The sequence below is a fragment of the Drosophila arizonae genome, chromosome 2 (genome assembly GCF_054131065.1).
Source record: "Drosophila arizonae isolate 15081-1271.41 chromosome 2, UAZ_ARI_1.0, whole genome shotgun sequence".
Classification (NCBI taxonomy): Eukaryota; Metazoa; Arthropoda; class Insecta; order Diptera; family Drosophilidae; genus Drosophila; species Drosophila arizonae.
In genome coordinates, this window is record NC_142922.1 from 27,257,732 (window position 1) to 27,275,604 (window position 17,873).

At 39.3% G+C, this 17,873-nt stretch overlaps 6 protein-coding genes across 21 annotated transcripts in view; 3 read left to right on the top strand and 3 right to left on the bottom strand.

Annotated features, from left to right (window-relative positions):
- Positions 1-4,995, top strand: part of Sap47 (Synapse-associated protein 47kD) — a 37,437-nt gene extending 32,442 nt beyond the window's left edge. For 12 of the 15 annotated variants that reach the window (XM_089471000.1, XM_018008781.2, XM_089471013.1 and 9 more), the window contains 2 exons: positions 2,025-2,244; positions 2,462-4,995. In XM_089471000.1, the coding sequence (XP_089327126.1) occupies positions 2,025-2,244; positions 2,462-2,504 (263 nt within the window). In that variant the 3' untranslated portion in view covers positions 2,505-4,995. The other 3 variants (XM_018008815.2, XM_018008847.2, XM_089471097.1) reach the window with 2 other exon arrangements.
- A 322-nt stretch (positions 4,996-5,317) lies between these two features.
- On the top strand, positions 5,318-8,767 carry LOC108614744 (uncharacterized). Of its 2 annotated transcripts, XM_089471124.1 has the most exons (3): positions 5,318-6,295; positions 7,831-7,927; positions 7,981-8,767. In XM_089471124.1, exons 2-3 carry the CDS (start codon positions 7,881-7,883, stop codon positions 8,507-8,509), a joined length of 576 nt encoding a protein of 191 aa, XP_089327250.1. In that variant the 5' UTR covers positions 5,318-6,295; positions 7,831-7,880; the 3' UTR covers positions 8,510-8,767. The 2 variants fall into 2 exon arrangements, with proteins under 2 accessions (XP_089327250.1, XP_017864482.1); XM_018008993.2 differs by lacking the exon at positions 5,318-6,295 and having other exon boundaries at positions 7,736-7,927.
- Positions 5,940-7,673, bottom strand: LOC108614711 (uncharacterized). The gene is made up of 2 exons (XM_018008950.2): positions 7,425-7,673; positions 5,940-7,356 (listed from the first exon to the last, which is right to left on the bottom strand). Exon 2 carries the CDS (start codon positions 7,339-7,341, stop codon positions 6,316-6,318), a length of 1,026 nt encoding a protein of 341 aa, XP_017864439.1. The 5' UTR covers positions 7,342-7,356; positions 7,425-7,673; the 3' UTR covers positions 5,940-6,315.
- On the bottom strand, positions 8,655-9,306 carry LOC108614811 (uncharacterized). The gene is made up of 2 exons (XM_018009036.2): positions 9,026-9,306; positions 8,655-8,968 (listed from the first exon to the last, which is right to left on the bottom strand). The coding sequence occupies exons 1-2, from the start codon at positions 9,134-9,136 to the stop codon at positions 8,774-8,776; spliced, it is 306 nt and encodes a 101-aa protein (XP_017864525.1). The 5' UTR covers positions 9,137-9,306; the 3' UTR covers positions 8,655-8,773.
- Positions 9,307-9,483: 177 nt separating this feature from the next.
- Rbf2 (Retinoblastoma-family protein 2) lies at positions 9,484-12,631 on the top strand. The gene is made up of 2 exons (XM_018008748.2): positions 9,484-9,744; positions 9,802-12,631. Exon 2 carries the CDS (start codon positions 9,809-9,811, stop codon positions 12,182-12,184), a length of 2,376 nt encoding a protein of 791 aa, XP_017864237.1. The 5' UTR covers positions 9,484-9,744; positions 9,802-9,808; the 3' UTR covers positions 12,185-12,631.
- Positions 12,617-17,623, bottom strand: mor (SWI/SNF- related protein mor). Its single transcript, XM_018008699.2, has 8 exons — positions 17,379-17,623; positions 17,157-17,282; positions 15,964-16,891; positions 15,576-15,906; positions 14,730-15,507; positions 14,453-14,666; positions 13,091-14,107; positions 12,617-13,023 (listed from the first exon to the last, which is right to left on the bottom strand). The coding sequence occupies exons 1-8, from the start codon at positions 17,493-17,495 to the stop codon at positions 12,887-12,889; spliced, it is 3,648 nt and encodes a 1,215-aa protein (XP_017864188.1). The 5' UTR covers positions 17,496-17,623; the 3' UTR covers positions 12,617-12,886.
- Between the last annotated feature and the right edge of the window lie 250 nt (positions 17,624-17,873).

The following is a 17,873-nucleotide window of genomic DNA, read 5'->3' on the forward strand; positions in this document are numbered from 1 at the left end:
TATTTATATAAACCAAAAGAAAGAAAACCAAAAATGTTACTTAAAAACTGAAACAAAATTTTGTGTGGTAAGTTAGAAATTGTTGATTGAAAAAAATTAAATTTTCACTTATATTAAAAAAAAAAAATTAAAAACAAAAACGAAAAAAAAAATACAAAATTTGTGAATATTTTGTTGTTGATTTTCAATTGCATACAAATTATGTTCCACAAAATAGTTGCCACAAATTCCAAGTTTATTTCTCTTATCGCTGTTGTCAATGTGTGTCCCATACGTATAAGTACAATAATCTTATCTGTCGATGTGTTTGTTGTTATTCGTGTTCAGTTAAGTTTTCAACCAATTTTACTTTTTCTTTTTATTTAACAACAAAAAAATGTATGAACGTTGCAGCCGGACGTTACCGATTGCAGAATGCTCATTCACGGCCCAAACGCTAACAGATCCATTTTCCGATTTGCCACGCCTCTAATTGGTATATGTATATAGAGTATGTCAACAGTAATTTAGTTGTTGCATTGTGAGTTTCTAGATCTGAAAGTGTAAAAGATACTGTTTATCACGGTATGTCACGCCATCAATGGGCGTCATAGAAAATTCAAGGCTTATTTCAACTCTCTGCAGCTTCACTTGGGATACCAGTGCATTTTCCGCTTAACCACGCTCCTATTCGAAGATTCGCCAATATTTTGACAATTTATAATTATAAGGGTATATACGAGTATGCTCCATATTTCAAATCTCTAGCTTCAAAGGCGGCAAAATGGTTTGCATTCGTACAGATAGACGGACAATACACAAAACCAATATACCCATTTCACTTTCGTGAATGAGTATAAAATGAAAAAAATTACTAGAATTATTGTATTTTTGTAGTTGTTGTTTTATTTTCTTTGAGTAAATGCAAATTTGATAAATGTAGCTTACATCATTATATATAGAACAAACCCTTTAAAATACAACAGAAATTCTACCCAAAATTTGTGAAGCTTTTTAACTGCACAAAAGAAAAGAAACAAAAAATTGAAAGAAACATGTTTTTGAATCCAATTTAAAATATACTTTCTTTCGTGTTTGCCATATAACCAACTCACCACACAAAATCCAAAGAAAGTTTTTTTTTCAAAAACAAAAAATCAACAAAAACCACAAAAACACCTTTTCCCAGTAACGTAAGTCAGTCCATGTTCCAACACATTTTCAATTTTAATTGTTGTTCAGAAATCGAATTTATTTACTTTGCAGTATTTTCGAATAGCTTTTAGTTAGTTTTTATATATTTGGCGTGCTTTGTATAAGTAAATATATATGAACGGAAATAAAATCCAAATATTTAGCTTGCTTTTGATTTCGATGTTAAATATGCTGTAAATACACATGACAGATTTTAATTTAATATTATTCAACATTTTTACTTACATAAATATATATCTATATAAATGTTTATATATACATATATACGTTATATACTTTGTGTCATCTTTGGCACCTGATTTGGTATCCGGACAACAACAAGCAAGTCATGGCACAGGACCCTTTTCCCTCCTCGCTTTTCTTCCTGGTGCGTGGGCAGATTGCACGCTATTCGTTAATTAGCCAGGTTATGGGCATATACAAGTTAGCTAATCAAAAACCAAAAACAGCAATTAATTACATTGGCCTCATTATTATATTAAAAGAACATTTTCCACCTTTTGTAGACGATTACTTTTCAGTTACGGTGCGCATACCTAAACGAATAACAGTCTGTGAAAACTTCCTATGCCCCCTTAGTTATATGCCACGCGATTAGCTGCAAAGGTAAAAATATATAAAACGGGAAAAAGAAAAGAAAAACATGTACTTGCTTGGAGGGTCGATCTAAATTAAACAAACTTCAATGCTTGCCTAGACACATTTATAATAAATAATATTCAATATAATGTATGCCATAAGTATGCCAAGACAACCTATATATTTAATATGAACTGATGTGTCTATAAGCCACACACAAACTAATCGACAGTTTGATGCATTTTTCTTAGAGGAACAATGGGAGAAGGACTTGGAGGCTGAGCTCAAGGACTACGAGGTTGTCGACGAAGGGGGCACTGGCGCTGGCGGCGGCGGCGGCAAACAAAAGCGAACAAATGATGGAGACGAGGATGAGGATGACGCACCGACAATATCCAATTTGCGCACACGTTCAACTAACAACGACTGGGAGGAGTATGCCGACTTAATTGAGGATACCGATGATTTAAAGTAATTAAGAGCTTATATCGTAGTTTCTTCTAAGTTGGCTCTAAGTTTATAACTTAACGTTTCTTTCCATTCCTTTCTATTCCTTGTTTCTTTTATTAACAAACCTTAATTACTTGTTTTCGAACCACTACTCTCTGTTTATTGTTACGTAAACCCATGAAAAACCAAACACCCTAACCCCAAACCGATCCGCAACCAATTTATGCCGCATCAACAGAACATTGAAGTGCCTAAAACGCACCATGTTGGGCTATCTATGAGACGAGGCATTCTTTACGCTCATCTAATTTTGGCGTAAAAAGTTCGTTAACATACGACGATTAAATGTAAATAGAATTTGCCTCGGATCCTATTGGAAAAGTTGGTTGAGATCTGGCCATTGGCCGTGCGCAAAAATGCAAACATTTTATTCAGTTGCCTTTTAAAGATGATATAAGACACTAAACTCGAACAATTCAATTATGTTACAATTTATAATCCACATTGCTAAATTCAAACTAAAATCCAAATACGACGTATTCTCCTTATCGTTTTGTCACATTGGTTGACGAGTCGGGGACTTTCGCCAATTGTTCAGCACACGAAAATGGCAAACAGTTAACTATAACATATACATACACAGAAATTTCCACATGAATCTGTTTAAACTAGAATATGAAACAAGACAAAACAACATGAAAATGAAAACAAATAAACAAATCGAAGCAACAAAACGGCATTAGTATAAATCGTATTAAAATATAGTAATGAATGCATAAAGAAGCTTCAATGCGAAACATTTTGTTATTTATATTTATAAATAAAAAATTATATAAATATAAATATATATGTGTATATATGCATATAAATATATGTATATATATACACGCATATATACATATACAGAAACGGATAAAATTAATGCATTTGAATTTAATGTGTAAAAAATATTATAAATATTATAGATATATATATAACATATATATGTATATATATGTATGTACTCTGTAAAAAAAATATATATATGCATATATAAAATCCAATTAAAAATATAAAAATTCAACAAAACTTCTTTAATACAAAATTCAATTTTCTTTGAATTTACTTAATCTAAAGAATAATTTGAATTTATTAGCTTTGTTATTGAATTGTTTTTATTTGAATACTTTATTGGATTTGGCGACATGGTTACGCAAATATATTATACAAATCTAGAATTTTATGTTTACCCTTAGGCTGATTTTTTATAAATACAGATATATTAACCAAAACACACACGCATATATTCCTTCTAATATAAATGCCAAAAAAAAAAAAAAAAAAAAAAATATTTAAAAACAACAGTAATTGAGGTCAAATAACACTTTTAACAAAATACATATAATTAAAAACGCAATTAACAATGGGCAAAACAAAAACAAACAGAAAACACAAATAACAAAATCGCAATTATAAACAATAAGCAGTTCAAAAAACCTTATAAATATATATATATATATATATTTACATATATATTTCACTAGAACAATTTTTATGCATAAAATGAGATGAAGAAGAAATAAGAAAGCAAACAATCTATATTATCAATGTTTTTGCTCTAAATGTCTAACTAATTGTTACAAAAAAAATATATAAATTATTTTCAGCAGGCAAGGACGTGTTAAACAATTAAAATGAACATATGACGTATGCTATATAAATGTGTAATTATTTGTTAACAATGGCAAAATATATTGATAATTGAAAATACAAGTAAAAGTTATTGAAATTGAAATTGAAGTCGAGATCGGGTTGGAGATTGTATATTGTACATTTTACTTTTAAAACTAAACGAAAGTATTCACAATAACAATAACAACAATAACAAACAAGGATTAAATTAATGATATTTTAAATTTCGATTACACTTCAATTGTTTGTTTCCCTTTCTACTAAAACTAAAAACCCCAAAAAAAAAAAAAAAAAATTAAGACAAATAATGAAATATTGAAATGTTCATAAACCCCGTTTTACATCCAACATCCAACGCATATTCTAAAGTAAGTCAAACAATTTGCAGCAGAGCAACAGTTAATTCAAGTTTTTATGAAAAGTTTGTTAAAGCATTTGCATACCGAAAGTAAAAAAAAAATTGATAAACTACACACGCAGAAAATTCCATAAATATAAAACATTGCAAAATAATAATATATAATAAATAAAGCAAAAATATACCATATATTATGTTTATGTACTAATTAAAGTATACATATGTATCACCATAACAAAAACAAAAACAAAAAATATAAATATATATATAATTTAGTTGACTAATAATAAAACCAAACATTATTACTTATAACAGTTAGACTCAGAAGATGGCGTTAACTAAAGTTTAACATGGAAAGTGAAATACTGCGATTTATCAACATAATGAAGTAGAACAAGAAAACACAAACATTGAATGTCAAGTAATACTTAGAGCGCATACTAAAGAAGTACCACTAAACGAGGAAACATAAAGCCCAATGCAAATAGATTGAAAACTTGACAACCCATAAACTAAATACACTGTGAGAAGGAACATCATCTCTATAAGATTTAGACAAAGCGACAAATTATACTAGTCGCCATATATACATATATGTATGAATATATAAAAGCATGCATATTTCTAATATATATTTATACATATATGTATATATACCTAAATATATGACAACAATTTAATGAGAATAACATCAAGTAAAGTAATAAACTGAAAGTGTATAACTATTAAAACTAACAAAACAACCAAGTCGTTATTTTTGAATATTCCAAAAGTTTTATCTAAAAACTACAGTTGGAATAGAATAAGACTTCATACTTATTTTGACCGAAAATGCCTGTGGGTAACATTGGAGCTAAAATTATAGTTGTTGCTTGGTTACAAAATAGGTACAGTATACTGGTTCTGTACAATGCTCACTTGTTGGTATGTACACAAAGCATTTAATATATTATATCTATCTTCAATGTATAATCCTGTATGGCTTTGAACCATACACTTACATTATACCACTCATACCCTCTGTTGCTTGAATTTACTATATATTATTCAGCTCTTCAGTTGCAAAACTATGATCATTATGTTTGTCATAAGCAGATACGTCGATCGGAAGCGATTGAGAATCGTGCAGTCGTTTATTCGCTCGCGTTAAATGGTTTACTTAACTTTGAGTTGTTTAATTTAAGCTGAAAATCAAAAACTTTATTTATAGACATTCACTTTTCAGTCGATTAGTCACATAATACTTATTTGGTAAAGTGATTCGATAATAAATAGTGCGAAATGTATATAGAGGAGATTTGAAGGGTAAGCGCATTTTGACAAAAATGAAAACTAAGTAAATTCCATGAGAAATAAATAGTATAGAAAAGTGAATACATATATCTTATGCCATAGATGGCAAATGCCACAGTCACACATATTCGCCACTTCCTATGTACTATTTTACAGGATATATTTTTCACTTAAAAACAACTCTGTATATTTGTAGACAACGAGGAAATAATTAAGTAGAGTAAAATTTTTTTTTTTATTTTTATAAATATATATTCATGGCCTTGAGCAAGAGACTCCGTCCAAGTTAGCCTTATCCATCCATATGTCTGTCTGCTCATATCATCTTGATAAAAGATTTATTTTCTCCACATATAAATACGCCTCTTTCATTTAAAATAAAAATATTCGAAAATATTTTACACATTTTATTCACAAAAATTTAATAATTTAATCAATTTTATCGAACAATCCTGTCCGCAGACTATACAATTTTGAAAACAATACACGTGTTAATATACAATAATAAAAAACACCTGATTGTTTAAAATAATATAAATAGTTGAACAACAATTACAAGTTTAAAATGTCAAAATCTCATTTTTGAATGTTTGCTGAGCAAACATCAACGAAATCTGAGGGACTGAGTGCTGTTTACAATTTTACTGCTAGTAACACAATTTGAGAGGGAAAACAATACCCCGAAAGCCCATAGCCCCGTGACTAAATGCAGATGCAACCTACAAATTGGGACAGCCAAGATATAGAGAGGTAAGTTGATTCAAACGGCATTACCGATAATGAGATGACGCATAGCGCGGGCTGCGATGCTTCTGTTCGGACTTCTCATAGGTGATGCTCTTGAATTGATTATTTGCCTCAAGTGCTTGTGGTCTAGGCGCAGAGCCGCCTCGATTTACAAACAAATCCTTCCATATCATCGCTATGAGGACGAAGATTGCACCCACTATTCTGTTGACAAACTCGATTAGTTTAAAAATAATTGGGGTAGCGGTGTGTGTGAAGCGACTGAGCTCGAACAAAAAGCGCACCGCAAAGATGCCCATAAACCGAAGAGCGACAGCAGCGCCACTCAATATGGAAAACACGATCAGACACAGAAATCGTATTGTTCCTATTATATTGCGCTTATTCACATCGTTTGCCATAAATTCGTACGTTGTCGTTACAATTGACTGACGCCACTGTTGCAGAACCTCCAGAAAATCAGCCAATCCGATTTGCGGTGGTTGTACTTCGTCATCAACAACAACTTTGTTGCTGTCCCCAGAAGTTAAGGCTCTGCTAGGGCTACTTTTCTTTAGTGAGGGTCGTGGTGTTGGCAGAGGCTCGTCTTCAACAGGCCTAACCATTTTCAATTTGATCTGAACTTCTTGACTTCGAAACCGTAGCGTCTTAATGCTGAACCAGTATTCACCAAAAGCCAAATCACTGAGCTCCGTCCAAATGCATGTGTCCAGCTGTGCAGGATGTGGAATGTGCTTGTAGTTGCCCACGCTGCCTCTGGTAATGCCCACCCACATATTGGGCACGAAACGCTGATAGAACAATTGCAGTTTCTCTGCGCTAGACAACAGCTGCTTTTCCAGATCACGTTCGCTGCGCTGTAGGACTATAACATCGCGATAGCCACCAAGCTGATCGACAAAGCAACGCTCGAGGTAAACGCCTCGAAAGAGTCGAGATTTGTATAACTGTTTGGTAAGCGATTGCATGGCTAACTCCTCAGGCGGCATAAATCGAGCGCCAGCTGGTGCTGCCACCACACCCGTCCCCGTCGCATCAGTTTCGGCCATTATTCAATAGTGTTTCTGCGTATATGAGGGATATACCATTTGTGTTTATTGAACAATCATCCGACGGGTCAAATAACCTTTACCTGATCTTTTCCAAATATCGAGGTTCAGCTTTCGCTTCTTAGTCAGCAAATGCTTTGTTATTGTTTTGGGTAATCTTAGCCACTGATCAAAATGGTGTCTGATTGTCCCTCAATGGACATGCACTATTATTTTTGAAAGCAATACAGCTGTATGCAGCGACAAGACATAATTCTCCGCTAATGAATCAAGTACAAATTATTTAACGAATTGCAACAAACTAATGTTTTGATGTTATGGACTTTGTAATCGAATACTATTAATCACCTCTAACAAAATTCCGGCATAATCAATACGTTTGAATTTAGTAGCTACGGTCACACTTATCGTATCGACAACAAAACAAAATAGGACCAAATCGTTTTGACAGCTACCCTAATATACATTTTTTCCTAAACTTCCTACAAGTCGCTATCAAAATTGGCTCCAGGCACGATCTTAGAGAATATTATATAAGGATGACTTTAGTGGGGTTGGCAGCCCGCAAGCTGGCTCAAAAGCAACGGTAAGTACGAGCTGTAAGACGTTAAATATCCCAACTAACATTTCACTTTGAAGATCTGCAAAGTTGGCCGCTGCGTTTCCAAATGGCATACGCTGTCAGAAATGTCTAAATTTTGGTCACTGGAGCTATGAGTGCAAGGAAAAACGAAAATACGTTCATCGGAGCTCACGTACCAAGCAGCTAAGCAAACATTTGGCAGAAAAGGCCGCAGCCAACGTGGAATCAACATCGACCAATGAGACCCGGTCTTCAGATGCCGGAGCTGAAGTGCGCCTGCATCGGGAGAAACGGACAAAGCGTAAAAGAAAACGCAGCAATAGCTCTTCATCGTCGAGTTCGTCTAATAGCTCAAATAGCAGTTCGGACTCGTCAAATTCGGATAGTAGCAGCAGCAGCGATTCCGATAGTTCCAGCTCCGACGAAGACGATGATGGTAGCTCCTCAGATGGCGAATCAGGTTCCTCAAGTGACAGCGACAATGACGACTCCAGCTCTAGCAGCAGTGATGATCAGGAAAACTCATCACCTAAGAAGAAGAAACGCCGGGATAGCTCAGCTGAGTCGTCCGATGACGATGCATAAGATGTATACGCGGCTCTCAGATATCAATCGTATAACTACTACTGTACTACAATAACTGTAACTGTAATACGTATAATGCATACATAGCTTTAGTAGTTTAGTTTACTTTCTTTGAGTGCTTTTACCGGTAATTCACAAATATGGAAACATTTTATAATTACTTTATTTTAAAATAGTTTTAATTTAGTACGCAATGAGTTTGGCAAATATTTTCAATTAGCTAAATTTGTACCAATAAATGATTGTGAACAGCTGTAATTTCGGTCAGTCCGATTCAATTTCCACATCAAATTGTTGAAAGTCGTTTTCGAATAACTGCAAGTCAATTTCTTGACGGTTTATTTCCTCATTCGGTGTAGTCATGCTTTGATCACAGATTTCCCGGCTCATGCCCACATTTGATAATTCCATGGACGTCACTTGATGCACTGAATTGGATTTTAAATGCAGCTCCTCAACCTAAACAATGAATAGATTTTAAGTTACTATTGTAATCGCCCATTTTTTACTGCGTACCTTAAGCGAATTCAATGCTTCCTGAATAACGGGCAGCACCCTAACTAGCTTCTTTTCTATGGCATATAAATGAGTCTGCTCTTTTAGCAAGACACGGTTTGACTGTAGCATTTTAACCACTTGCAAACAATAACCACTGTTCTATGGTTAGTGCACTAACTTAACAAAATCACTAACCAAATACAGATCTGTTATGCCAGCATGCCTTGTTTACTGTTAAATTAACATTATGCCTAACTGTTAAAACATATTGATAATGTATACATATGTATGTATGTATATTTTTTTGCTTGCATATTGTAATAATGAATGATTAAAATATTTTTTATTATTTTTTAATCAGCCACAGCTTTGAACGTAACAACTGGGACTTCTCTGTTTTTAATAAAACATATTATATGTATTTTATTTTTTATAGAACAAGCTGAGCAGTTGACATTTTTCTTGTTTGGTCACACACTCAACCTCAAGCTTAAATTAAAATTAAAAGGACATCGTAACATAATCGAGTATTCAACGCCTAATATTTATTTCTATAAATTCTTAAATTTTTTTGCATGAGGTAAAGCAATAGAAGTATATTTTATTTGGTTGGGTTGGGGACATAGGACACCATAAAAAACAGTGTGACCAGCCTGTGAGCGCCGCGTCGCATTTTAATGTTCGCGCCGAAAGATACGTGAAATTAACTTTTGTTTAGCTATTTAAAATATAAAAAGGTAATTATATGGAGGCAAAGAACTGCTCGCACATTTATTTTATTTTTTTTATTGCAGCATTCAAATGATGAAAAACGAAGACAAGGGGATGATCCTTAAGCGTTTCATTGAGAACTGTCAAATGCTAAAAATTGATCAAAGCATTTGGCAAAAAGCGACCAAAACATTTCACAAACTAAACGCAGATGGCGTGCTGTCCAGCGAGGCCGACGACTGGCTATGCTGCGCCATATACAGTGAGCTGCAGCAGACTAAAATGAAGGATATGCGCCAGGAAGAAGACACCACCAGCAGGAGCGATAACGATCTCGAGCCATGGGAAAAGAAGACGCGTTCCAATAGCTGGAACATTTCGCTGACCCAATTGCTGCGCAGCTTCAACATTAATATTACCAAGTTTCTGAAGAGAATGGAACACTGGAATTGGATAGCGCAGAGCTCTGAAGTGTTTCAGCAGGAAATCAATGATCTGGAGAGACGTCTCGGTATAACTCTGCTCCTGCAACAACACTACAAACGCATTTTCAACCAACTCTATGTACAACCATCGACTGCAGAGAGTCGGGCGCACTATCAAATGCTATATGAATTTGGCTGGCTGCTGTTTCTGGTGGTGCGCAACGAGCTACCGTCGTTTGCAACCACCAACATTGTCAATGGCTGTCAGGTGCTCGTTTGTACCCTGGAACTGGTCTATGTTAACGCGCTTGAAGTGCACAAATCGGACGTAATTAACACTTCATTTGTAGGTGTACCATCAAAGTGGAGCGACAATGAATTCGACACCGATATGCTACTCAAGTACAGTGCCTTGGATGCCATATGCGGACTCATACCGGAGCTGCCGGTAAAAGGAGCTCGAATCATGAAAAATGCCTTCTTCCATAAGGCTGTGATGGGCTTGTTTATGGATCAACGTCTGCTGGGCAACGATCGTGCTATGCGCGAATTGGTCAAGGACGGCATATTGGAAGTGAACTTAACGTCTCTAAATCGGAGTTACGCCGTACACGTATCAGACATCAGTGAGATTGACGAACGCATTCTACTAAAACCCACAACATATTCCTCCACTGAGAAGCTTGCGCTGAGAGAAACGGAAAAGCGAATTAATGAAAATGAAGCCGATCGCAAGATTATCTCTCTGCTAACAAACGCCACGCAGCGCGATAATCTTACGAAGCTGTTAACTGATGGACTGCCTCAATCCCTGCCTGTCTACATAGGCGGCACCCTGGGCAAGGAGGATGTGAGTCGCTTGGAGAATTCGCTTCGTGATATGTGCCATAAGCTTGAGCTCAAATCGCCCTTGAAGCAAGACACAACTGAATGCCGCTTTAACCTGGTCAGAGGTTTGTACTATGTCCTGCTGGACAAGATCATCGGCGCCGAGCTACGTCGCAGGCCCTCAATCAAAATCGCACAAATGCTGAAGCAATTGCAGCGCACCTTCAATGCAACGCTGATTGCCTGCTGCCTGGAGCTGGTGCTGCACATCTTCGGGACGGACGAGACACAGACTAAGTTTCCCTGGGTGTTGAACTGCTTTGGTATCGATGCTTACGAGTTCCAAAAGATAATCGAGCTGGTTGTGCGGCATGAAAGCGGTTTGCTGACACGTGATCTGATCAAGCACTTGCAGGAGATCGAGACCCAGTGTCTGACCAAACTGATCTGGCAGAAGAGCTCGCAGCTGTGGCGCTATGTGGACAGTGCAGGTCTGCCCAGATTTCAGGATGTGCAGTCGAGCTTGGGCCAAGAAAATGTCAAATTTGCCTCTGGCTCAGTGACAATTTGCCTGCGTAAATTCTACCATGTGGCCAACCAGCGGCTGACATATCTTTGCAAGTGTCTATCATTGGTGACCAGCTACACACAGATTTGGCACATTTTGGAGCACTCTATCATTGTGCATGGCGAAGAGCTGCTGCAGCAGCGCCACCTCGACCAGCTGCTGATATGCGCCATCTACCTGTGGGGGCGCAAGTCGCACCTGCGCATCACCTTCAGCGACATTATTCAACAGTACCGACGCCAGCCCCATGCCGACAGTGCCATCTATCGGGCCGTATACTGTGCCGATGGACAGCCCACCACGGATATCATCAGCTTCTACAATCGAGTCTATATTCCACTCATGGCCGACTACGCTTTTGCCCTCCAATGCGGGCAATCTGATGCTGCAAAGGAAACTGCTGCGACCAGTCGGCCCCTGCAGGAGCTCAGCGGCAACAACAAGCGCCGCCTCAAGAGCAACGTCACTGTCTCGCCGGCAGCAATGCCCCGCATCTGCATGGCCAACGACTGCAAGGCCAAGATCATAAGTGACCGTGAGGCAACCCCGAAGAATCTGAAACGCGCCCATTCCAACGATGAGCTGGGTCACCCAGTATCCAGTAAACGACCGAACATACTCAGACGACGCACAACCTTTCTCTGAGAACCGGATCCGGTCATCAGTCAGCACTAAAATGTTATTTCTTGTTACGCGCAACATCGCTACCCCTCAGTGTTTTCACTATGGTACATTAGGTTAGACTTAAAGTTTTTATGAATGAATTTGAATTGTATTAGGTATTACAGACCTATTTAGAGCACTCTATATTATATTGCATTTGCAATATTAGATCTTGAATTTTGAATATTAAACCCACGCATAATGGACACTTGAATTACGTCTATCAAGGAGCACCTCTCATTTTATCTTCCCCTTCAAATTAGTATACATTACGGTTGTGTAGTCTGCATTGTAAATTGCTTTTTACATTTAATATATATTTGATATTGCACATACATATTATATAAATCGTATCCCCCCCAAAGATACTTTGATTAATAGTTTTAGAAATACATTAAAAAAAATATTGAACAATTCCGTACATATGAATAGACTTTATTTTAATGCGGTTTTGGATTTGAAACTCGGTTCAAAATTGTGTATATTGGAAAGGTGCCCAGCCAAAGACTGAGCGCCACCACGGCTCTACAAAAATTGTTAAAATAATCTAATAAAGGACTTGCAAGCGGGAGTTGATGACAATTGGGTTATGGGACAGGAGGTGGAGGAGGGGAGACGAGCATACAATACATACTGAGAGCGTGCAACTTATAGCTAAAGTTTTTCTGATGCCTACAAATAGCTTTAAGATGAAGGAGGAGGAGGATTAGCAGCAGCGACGCTTGCCGCAGGAATGCTCGGAGCAGGCGCTGAGCTGGGCGCAACTGCTGCCACGCTGGCGGCTTCGGCAACAGGTGGTGCACTAGCTGGCGGCGTAGTGTCTAAAGGGAAGACAGAGATGGGGTGTTCATTTTAATTTAGACTTGATGCGTCTTGTCTCTCACTTACCCATTGGCGTCGGCGCTTGAGTGCTTGGTGCAGGAAGTTCGCCTGGTGGTGTTGGCGGCGCTGTGGCCGCCGGAACGACAGCTGTCGGTGCTGTGAACGGTGCACCATTTGGTGGTGCGGCTGCAGCCACGTGTGACGGCAACGGTTGATGCTGCACCGCAGGCGCTCCCAGCTGCTGCGGTGGCGGTGGCTGAAGTGGATGCTGTTGCTGCGGCTGCTGTTGTTGAGCATGCTGTTGATGCGGAGGCGGCGGTAGCGTCTGTTGTTGTTGCTGCTGCTGCTGCTGTGGTGGCATCGCCATGGCACCTACAGCGGCACCCACCTGGCCCTGTTGCTGCAGCTCCTGCTGCAGACGGTGATGCGCCTGTTGGCGCGCTCGAAACTCGGCCGCCTTCAGCTGCTCAAGGTGAAATTGTTGACGCTCCGTAATGAGCTGCTGTCGCTGATATTCAAGGCCCTCACGCTCCCGCTCCATGGTGGCCTCCAGCTCCTCGAAATGCCGCAGCTTAATTTCCAGCTTCTTCATCTGTGTCTCCACCAACAGCGCCACCAGTGACTTGATCTTGCGCTCTTCCAGCGCTGCCAAATGTTTCGCTTTGACAGCTGCCGATGCCAAGGCGGCCGCAGCTGCCGTTTGCATATTGTTCTCGCTGAAAGCTCCATCCTTGGCAGGAGCACCACCACTACTGGCATCGTTGCTACCATCCTTCGTCTCGCCGTCTCCACTGTTATCCTCGGTCTTGATCTCAATATCGTTGCTCGCTCCAGTCTCTGTGGGTGAGGAGTTGGAAGCCGTCTTGCCCGTCTTGTCGGTTTTATTGATTTTGTCGGCTGCGGCCGACGACGGCGACGAATCTTTCGACTTTTTGTCTGTGCTATTTGATGTGGCTGCTGCTGCGGCTCCTGCTGTTGTTGTAGTTGGTGTTGTTGTTGTTGACGATGTTGCTGATGTGGAACTCGAGTCTGTGGCGGTGCCGAGCTTATCCGATTTCGTTTTGTCTTTAGACTTTGCATCGTCTGTCGATTGTTTAAACAAATTGGGCAAATTTTGTAAATAAATACAATATAATATTAGGTTAAACCACTTATACCAATTTTATCAATACAAGAAATGTTAATATTAAGTTAACACATTTTAAAAGGGCCAAAATTGCAAATTACACTGTAATGTGTAATGTGTCAAATTTTTAATTTCACGGTGTTTATGATGTATAAACAAATATTTCTCAACATTATAGGGAAGCTAAAGAGATTACGAGATAAAGAGAATACCCCGGTTCTAAATTGAAGCACTAAATAAAATTATAAAAGTTTAACTCTTATCGCATGAATGAATAATTAATGGTTAAACTAGTTGCTTACCGTCTTTTTTGTTAACATCTTTTGCATCTTCATCGTTGCCGGCTGCAGTGGAGCTGGTGTTGTTGCCCTCCTTTGATTCATCATCGTCCTTGTCGTTCCCTGTGCCAGCAATGCCGCTATTCGCCAGACCAAAGTTGGGATTGAATTTGCCCCCAGACGAAGCCTTCTCCACGTTTTTCATATGGTTGTCCATTATGGTAGCGGGCACCTCGTCCTGCCGTAAGCAAAAGATCCATTAACAATTGAAGTCATTGACCCCGTGTGCTGTATAACTTACCTTGATGGCAGCGAATTCCTCCATAGCAGCCTTCGCAGCAGCAGCCGCAACACGTGGGTCCACCACGGATGCCAAGAATGCCACTGTCGACATAATTGGATTGCCAGACTTGCTAAATGGAATTGGCTGGCAGCCGAGCGGTCCCAAAAAGCCGCCATCGTCTTCCAGGTACGGATCCTCGATAGGCAGACGCAAGAAGTGCAAAATGCATTCGTCCTGGGTGCGAGTACCCACATGCTCGCACACCTTGTTCCAGTCGTCCTTGTGCATCTCGAGACCCTCGAGTAGGAGCAGCGTCTCCTGATCGGTCCACTCCCGCGACATGCTCGCCGCCGTACGATTCTTCATGGCCGCCGGCTTTTTGGCATACTGATCCAGCTTCAGACCAAACTGGCTGACTCCAGAGGCCAACCCACTGGCTGCACCGTTTTCCAGTGTCTCCGTCTTAATGCCCAACGCACCACCGCTGCCTTTATCGCAATCCACGCCACCTTCCTTGCCCAGCGGTTTCTTGTCAAGATCAAGTAGTGTCTTGGCTGCCGATGGCTGTTGTGTCTTCTGCGGATTAATCGCCTGCAAGCCTGATGGTGTATCCGACAGTATGTGGAAGTGCGAAGTGGGCGGCGGGCCCATAGGCGTTGGACGCAGATCGGCATCAATCTGGTAATTGATTAGACCCCACTGCTCCAAAAATGCATGCACTCGCATTATGGCGCACACATCGCCAGCCAAGTTACGGCGACAAGCGGTACTCGTCAAGTATTCAGTTGGATTTAGCCTGCAAAGAAAATGGGAATTCTTCTTCTTCTTCTTCTCTTCAATTTCAATTGGTAAAGTGGAACTCACCTATAGGTGTCAATCATGAAATTGCGATAAGCCATGTAAATCTCTGGTGTCTTCGATTTGTTCTTGCTGTTGAAGAATTCAGGCATGGCGCGTTTTTCAATTACATGAATTGAGTTGTAGTCAAACCAGGCGGAATAGGAGGGAACAATGATGTGATGCGTCTGCTCGGTCACATTATCCTCCATGTCTTCCTTGGCAGACGATGAGAATTCTTGGGTATTGCTGTTGTCGCTGGTCTTGCCCGTCTGTGAATTGTCGCCATCGCCAGCTGACATCGCTTGGGCAGCACTGCCGCCAGTCATTTCATCGTCCAGATCAGTCATGGTGCCACCTGGATTAACAATTATAACAATAATTGCCAACAACAATAATAATATGGATAATTTACCCTTAATAGGCATCATATCGTTGTCCGCACGCGATTTTCCGCCAGGTGCTGGGCTAGCAGTCGATTGCAGTGCCGAATGCGTTGCCTTGTGCACTTCCTGGATATTAGGCTCCGCCGGTGGATCATCGAGATCCCGAGTAAGATCTTCATCATCGTCATCGTTGCGCGACTTCTTGTGTATGACTGCTGGGGAGCGCTTTCGCTTGCCCGGCTTCGATGTGGATGTGGAGGTAGTGGGCGATGGAGAGCGACGTCGCTTCTGTTTACCAGTGCCACTGCTCGTGGTCGGCTTCTTTTTGTCATCGCCAAAGGACATTATGTCATCAATGGACATACGCTGTTTGTGCGTCTTTTTTTTGCCCAACTCATCGACCTCGTAGTCTTCCTCTGCCATCCACTCGTTGTACTGCTCCAGATCCAAAATCCACGAGGCAGACACCCGCCAACGCTCTGCGGGCGATTCCGGATTCTCGGGTATATTATCAGGCAAATCGAAACTATTCAGTGTCCAGGAGTCATATGACTCTGGGAAGTAGTACCAATGAAGCATTACATGATTGCCACGCTTGAATATAGGTCGAGCATATTCATCGGGATGTGGATCCACCACGGGATAGACAATGTGCGTGGCATCTTCCTCGTCGGTGACAATTTCAACACGTCGATTGTCAAGAATCTCACGTAGTCGTGTTTCAAAACTCTTCTCAATCTCTGGTCTGATGTAAATGTAGGGTATACGATAGAGATCTGCCTCCACTAAAGCTTGCTCGATCTCGATCAGTAATTGTATGTTAGGATCCTTTCTGGTAGGATTCTTGCCAATGGAAAAGTCAAATTTCTTGCCACGTTGCTCGGCGCGAAAACGAAACATGGTAGAGAAAATTATACATAGCCCTCCACCGTTTTTGAAATCCAAAAAACAACGCATCTGAAAAAATTAAAGGGAAAATAGAATTATATATTTATAATAATATAAATAATTGATATATTAATAAAATCCAAAAAAAAAAAAAAAAAAAAATTGTTAATCATATATTAAATTTGGCTTTCAAATACAATTTATTTAGGGTCGTGCATAAATAAATCAACATTCGGCCCTCTCTCAAAAATATTACAAGTGCGCATCTCTATCGCGCGTGTACATACAAAACATTTTGCACACCCAAAACACCCTGTTCCCCCAATACACTTACCGGGATTCTCGTCGCCGGCGGTTCTGCCGAGTTTTTCCCCAATTTTGCTTCCACATATTGCAAGAATAGTATTAGCAACTGTGCAAGTGATTCCTTTGTTATTGGCTCCGAGCTATGCGCCAAGTACTGCAATACAGATGCACGTAAGTTACAGTGTTTTTAATTTGCTTGAAGCGCCATTTTTGTTTTCACTCACGGTGGCGGCGCTGGCGTTGTACTCACCTTTTTACAATTCTTTTGTAGCCATAGCCGTATAGACTCAAAACCTTGCAGCGTCTCAGGTGATTGAAAAAACTCAACGTTGGGACTTCCGTCCTTTTTAGGACCGAGAGTGTTCATTGTGCAACACTTTTTTATACTTTTATTTGATATTGTGCACAGTTTCCCAGTCGAAAACGAATATTGAAAATGCTGCAGCAGAAATAGACGCACACAATTGGGATGGCGGAGTATCGATACCACTTGAGCAAAGACGTGCATGGCTATCGATATAAAAATGTGGTCGATACCACATACACTCGTTTTCTGAGTACGAGAAACAATAAACTTTCTCCAAGATTATTCAACCTAATTTGCTCTTTTTGTTATTATTCTTTATTTAATTCGGTAATTTATATTAAATGCAATTCTAAAGTAATTATTTTTTGTTGTTCTAAAAGTATTATAGTTCTAATATTATCAACTCATTAAACTAGTTCATGTTTACCAAATCACAGT

Coding starts and splice junctions, on each gene's coding strand:
- LOC108614711 (XM_018008950.2), bottom strand. CDS start 7,341: ATGGCCGAAACTGATGCGACGGGGACGGGTGTGGTGGCAGCACCAGCT.
- LOC108614744 (XM_089471124.1), top strand. CDS start 7,881: ATGACTTTAGTGGGGTTGGCAGCCCGCAAGCTGGCTCAAAAGCAACG. Junction 7,928..7,980: donor AAGCTGGCTCAAAAGCAACG/GTAAGTACGAGC, acceptor TTCACTTTGAAG/ATCTGCAAAGTTGGCCGCTG.
- LOC108614811 (XM_018009036.2), bottom strand. CDS start 9,136: ATGCTACAGTCAAACCGTGTCTTGCTAAAAGAGCAGACTCATTTATAT. Junction 8,969..9,025: donor AAGCATTGAATTCGCTTAAG/GTACGCAGTAAA, acceptor TTCATTGTTTAG/GTTGAGGAGCTGCATTTAAA.
- Rbf2 (XM_018008748.2), top strand. CDS start 9,809: ATGATGAAAAACGAAGACAAGGGGATGATCCTTAAGCGTTTCATTGAG.
- mor (XM_018008699.2), bottom strand. CDS start 17,495: ATGAACACTCTCGGTCCTAAAAAGGACGGAAGTCCCAACGTTGAGTTT. Junction 15,907..15,963: donor CGATATGATGCCTATTAAGG/GTAAATTATCCA, acceptor TTGTTAATCCAG/GTGGCACCATGACTGATCTG. Junction 14,108..14,452: donor AGATGTTAACAAAAAAGACG/GTAAGCAACTAG, acceptor AACAATCGACAG/ACGATGCAAAGTCTAAAGAC.